The sequence below is a fragment of the Helianthus annuus genome, chromosome 9 (genome assembly GCF_002127325.2).
Source record: "Helianthus annuus cultivar XRQ/B chromosome 9, HanXRQr2.0-SUNRISE, whole genome shotgun sequence".
Classification (NCBI taxonomy): Eukaryota; Viridiplantae; Streptophyta; class Magnoliopsida; order Asterales; family Asteraceae; genus Helianthus; species Helianthus annuus.
This window is the reverse complement of record NC_035441.2, coordinates 148,388,771-148,394,335: the sequence shown is the minus strand read 5'-3', so window position 1 is coordinate 148,394,335 and position 5,565 is coordinate 148,388,771. Positions and strand designations below refer to the sequence as shown.

Genomic DNA, 5,565 nt, shown 5'->3' with positions numbered 1-5,565 from the left:
CACCTTCTTTTTTATTACATTTTTTTCAAAAAGTTTAAAAAATGATAAAAAAATCTATGTTTATAACATTTTTTGTCTTCTAATTTTTTTCATTAAAAAATATATGTTTTTAGTTTATTTAATTTTATATTTTATTTAAAAAATAAAAAATTTGTTGATAGAATATGATGGGTGTTACAAGTGTGATAAACGAAATTTGATGAAATATGATAATGTGAGATGTTAAATGATGATTGTGTGTGATAGTGTGATAAATGTATCACCAATAATCTTACCTTATATTTATACTCTCTAACCTTATGTACTTTTTAACTTTTGAAAATGGTGTGATTTTAACTAACCCACTGTGACTACTATAATCGCATAGTAAATTTCATTAATTGCAATTAAAAACATGTTTTTTTTTTTTTTTTTTTTTGCAATTAAAAACATGTATGGCTATAAAAACTCTAGAGAAGTACTCTCGAAGTGTTCCAATATTCCACACACCTATTTGATTTTATTCTTTTACCCGTACTATATATCAACCATAGAAAACCAAGTGTTATTATGGGGCTTGTGAGTTCACTTCAAGCTCTACAACTCTTACTTCAGTGTACAATGAGAAGGATACATGCTTGATTTCCTTTCTTTACGTTGATGTAAAATGTATTTCACACATATTATAACATGTTTTGTAAGCGATGCCGTATCATTTCTTTTTATAAATATATTGATAAGAATATTTTATTTATTTAACAATTCATTTTAAAAGTATATGATTTTGATGATAAGGGATCTGGTCAGCCAAGAGGCGTTGATAGAAAGCTTGTTGATGATTAAACCATTGAACAATTTAGAATTCTCATCTCCTTCTCCCATTTCACGCGATCTTGACTTTTAAATACCTCTAAATTTTCAAAATTTTTCATAGGGATATCATATATTCATATCTTCCTTATCTTGATTGGTTGGTTAGGTTTGTGTCTCTAAGTCTTTGAAAAAAACATGATCATTCTTTTATTATGTTTTAATTCTTTTTGAACAACGAACACACAGACCCTAAAATTTGTTATACATCTACGTAAGACTTAAACTCACACAAGAAAAAACACATGCTACTAAGCCAAGAGGACATTAACGACCAAACTTTATTCGCACCTCCTAATTTTAATCAATCAAACCACATATTTTATTTCGTTAATCCACAATTACAAATTAATCAAACCCCACAACAAAAGTAGGAGTTTAGTAGCTCCGTAATGCTTATACAGTTATACCCCTTGAAAGATATAAATACATAAAAAATAATTAAAAGCTTTACTAACTCTTTCAAAAAGAAAGGCCCCCTCAAACCTAAATCACATCATACCACCATTAGTCCATTACCCTCCACCCCATCTCTATCACTTGAGCAACTCCATAGAGCCCACCATATGACCAGCAGACTCACCACAAGCTCTAAACACATAATTATGATGGTTTATGTTGGTAATATTGGTGGGACAGAACCCGACAATGTTGTTGTTGTTCATCGCGGTTGTCCTCATATTACCACGGCCACCACCGCTAGCAACCACGGCCTGTTCCAACGATTCCACTTGTTTTTTCAAGAACTTCATGTAATGAACAGCTTCATCCAGCATTGAAGCTGTGTCCATCTTTGTCCCACCTGGTACTAATCTTTGCAGTATCCTAATCCGCTCACTAATCCTCTCCCTCCTGTGTCTAGCCGCTACGCTTTGCGGGTCCTTCGATATCTTAACGTTACGTCTCTTCGGCGGTTTCACAGACTCCGGGTCAATCTGGACCGGCTGCAATGCTGCCATGCGGAATATCATCTCCCTCATTGCCTCCACTGAGTCTGGCTTCTGGTGAAGCCAGCTTGGACGTGGAAAGTGATCGTGGGACACCGCGAACTGCGGTGACGGGTTTGCAAACTGCTGTTCTGGAGAGGGGTAGATGGGATTAGGGTTTTGTGGTAATGGTGGTGTTGTACGGTGGTTGGTGGTGTGATTACCGCCGGAGAAGTTTAAATCCATGAGTGATGAATCGGGAAGATCTTGGAATGGGTGGGAAAACGGGTCGGGTAGCTTATCAAGCTCCATCATCATCTCCATTAAGAATTAGGGTTGCGTAAAAGAGATAAATGGAACAGTGGGAACTCATGTATCAAGTGGGATGGAAGGGTATATATAACTACTTCACCTATGAATATTTTATTGTTTTTTGGTTATCATATCTATCCCCAAAAAAGGAAAATGATTTGGTCACTTTGAATTTTGAATATAGCTATTGATGTATTAAAAAAGAATTGATGTGGTCGGTGTAGATCGACGTGTGGGAGTAAATGATGTTAAAAACATTGTGATGTTCATGAATATGTGATAAATTATGTCGAAGCATAAAAATATAAAATAGCTAACTTATATGGCATTATTCAAATTTTGTTTTTGAGATGAGATATGTTGTTTTTTTTTTTTTTTTTTTTTTTTTTTTTTTTTGAAAAATAGATGAGATATGTTATCTACAAATAATTATCTTGATTTCAGGTTGATATGATATTAATTATGGTGGTAAAGCTTCTTCCCCTTCAAGTCCTCGAAGATGCAAATTATAATGGTTAATGTATGTTAGTTTTCGTTAAAAGAATATAATAGTCTATGTATAAGTTCTTAAAAACATCAAAACTCATGAAATAAACACATGAACATAAACAAGTTATAGGAAGTTTGGCTGAACATATCACCCTTTGACATAGATGAATATGTGGATCAACACACCGAAAGTTATTCAATAGACAGGTAAGGTATATCCTATACGGTGTTCACTTTCCGCTAACTAATAGTGCTCCCTAGTCCCTACTTGTTACTATAACTCCTTACGAATTAGTCAATGTTGTAACCCTTATTCATTAACCTTATGAGGGTGATATCAAACTTACATGATAAGTCATGTGGCCCTTGATCTACATGTGCGGTCGTTTAGAAAATAAGTAGGTCATGTTTAACTTGACAATACATTGGTGTGTCAAATCATAACAAACAATCCACAATAAAATAAAATATTTCTTTGTCACGTAAGAATACATGTAATACTATGAGTTAGATGCGTGTCATACTTCATCCTTCATTTCATTTAGTTTCCTAGTTTCTAATTTCGAAGTTTAACAATTATACTTTTTGGTATATTCTAAGAGGGCGGTGGTCGGCGGTGGTGGTGGGTGGTGGTGGCGGCAGTGATGGGTGGCGGTGGTGGCCGGTTGTGATGGTGGTGGTGGGCGATGTTGGTAATGAAGGGTGAGAGAGGGAATGAAATGAAAAAAACAAGGGGGTCGATGAAATGAATTTGGGGGAATGAAATGCCTAATGTAATGGGTGATTCCATTGCCTAGACCAACCAAACACATTTTTCTTTATTCTCTCACAATAGTCCATTCTATTCCGTCTCTCATTCATGCATACCAAACACAACCCTAAAATAGCTTAGGTGACTATGGCGCCATGTTCTTACTTTTAAATATGTAGTACATTAAGTTCGCCAATGAAGCCCAGCTCAGCTGGGTGGAGGTGTGAGGGTTTTACCCTCTGGTCACGGGTTCGATCCCGGGCTAGAGCGGTTTTCCCGCACGGGTGAGCTAAGGGGTCGACTACCAGCCGGTCGAAAGCTGGTGTGGGCTGGACCTTAGGGGGGGCCCGGGGGTCGATTCCGGGGGGCGGAGGTACTTCGTCTAGGTGTGTTCCGCTGAGCCATTCAAAAAAAAAAAAAAAAAAGTACATTAAGTTCATATACGTATATATTTCATAATGGTGTTACAATATTAAATCTTAACATAATGGATGTTAATTATAATTAAGTCGTCATTTATGTTTGTATTGAATTGCAATAAATGTCATTTAACTTCAACAATCACAATCATAATCATTACCCTACGTTATTTGGCCCTAACTTGTTTAAAATTTTAAGTGAAGTCTGGTTAGTTAACGGTAGTTTAGTCATTTTACCAACTTAATTAATAATAGTTTTATAAAAAACAAGTAATTAAAATTATAATATATTTATATAACAAAAAATATTCTCTTTCTCAAGTCAACACCTTCTTTCTCTCTCAACACTCGTTCTCCCTAATCTTGTAACCTAAAGTTTCACCACTGCCACTCCCACTGCCATTTGGCCGCTACTCCAGCCACCACCCTCACTACCACCACCAGTCACCACTCCGGCCACCACCTAAACGCCACACCCCCCCCCCCCCCATCTTCCTCCCAAAGACATCCACCCATCACCACATCTCCGGAAACCCACCTGCGACCACCACTTGCCAACTCCAACACTAACTACCGACTGGCGCCACTTAGATCTATGAAGAACCTCTCCTTGAAAATCTCATATTTGGGGATCCAATGTGAGGTGATAGATCTGGAGGTTTCGTGGCGGTTAGGGCTTGTTTGGCTCCGTTTTTTGTGGTTTAACACGATAGATAAGGGAGGATATAAGCCGGCTGGTGAAGCCAACTGTGGCAAATCCTAAGGTCGATGCACCGTTTAATAAAAAACGGCTAGTGAAGGACGAAAATGTGGACATTGGATTGGTAGGTTGTGGGTGTGGGATTTTGGTGATTGAAGGTGGTTTAACACGACATATAATGGAGGATATAAACCTCCACGAAGCCATATTAGATCGATAATTAAGTAGTGGTTTTTTTATGATGTTTGAAATTAAATAATTAATTATTCTCTGATGAGTGAAACAAAATGGGGATTTGAGATATGTAAGGAAGATGATGAGCATCAGTGGTGAGTTAAATATTCAGAGGGTGAAGGTTTGTTTTGGTTTTTCTTTTTCGTCGGATGAATTCAAACTACACGTTAGGTGACGAGTGTGATTGAGTTTAGGATTGTTTTCTCCATGATTATAAATTAATCGGTATGTATGTAGTGAAATAGTGTTATTTGTTGAAAGTTGGGCACATGGTGGTGGTTGTGGCGGAACTGGATGGAGGCAAAGGTGCAGTGTGGCGATTTGGATGGAGGTTGGTGTGTGCGAAGCGTGATATATTTTTATTGATATTTTAAGCCCATTTTACGCATTAGTCAAGTTTTAAATTTATAAAACACGATATTATACTAACACTAAACACACACTTGGATAAGTGCACCCATCGTGAGCGTAGTATAGTGTTGGAAAGATACCGAGGTCGTCCAAGGACACAAGAGCTTTTAATACCAGTTTATCCTCAACGTCTAATCGATCTAAATTTTTGAGAAAAGTTTTGAAACATAAAAATAAAAACTAAAAATGCATAGATAAATAAAATAAAAACAGATAGACAAGATAGAATCACTTGGATCCAACTCGTCTTTAATGTATCCTTTGATGATTTTCGCACTTTCGGACTTTTTAAGAGATTATCTTAGTTATAGTAGTAGGCTCCTCTTTTGAATGTGACGTTACCCTCAACCCAGTGGTTTGAGTCAGCAGGGATACAATCCCAAAGGGTCAAAATATTGAAAGACAATTAAGTAAGTTATTAATGCGAAAAGTTGTAGGCCTCTCTTTTGAAGGTGACGTTACCCTCGGCTAAGT

At 36.7% G+C, this 5,565-nt stretch overlaps 1 protein-coding gene across 1 annotated transcript; it reads right to left on the bottom strand.

Annotated features, from left to right (window-relative positions):
* Positions 1 to 1,153: 1,153 nt before the first annotated feature.
* On the bottom strand, positions 1,154 to 2,296 carry LOC110874791 (transcription factor HEC2). The gene has a single exon (XM_022123217.2). It carries the CDS (start codon positions 2,097 to 2,099, stop codon positions 1,386 to 1,388), a length of 714 nt encoding a protein of 237 aa, XP_021978909.1. The 5' UTR covers positions 2,100 to 2,296; the 3' UTR covers positions 1,154 to 1,385.
* Positions 2,297 to 5,565: the final 3,269 nt, after the last annotated feature.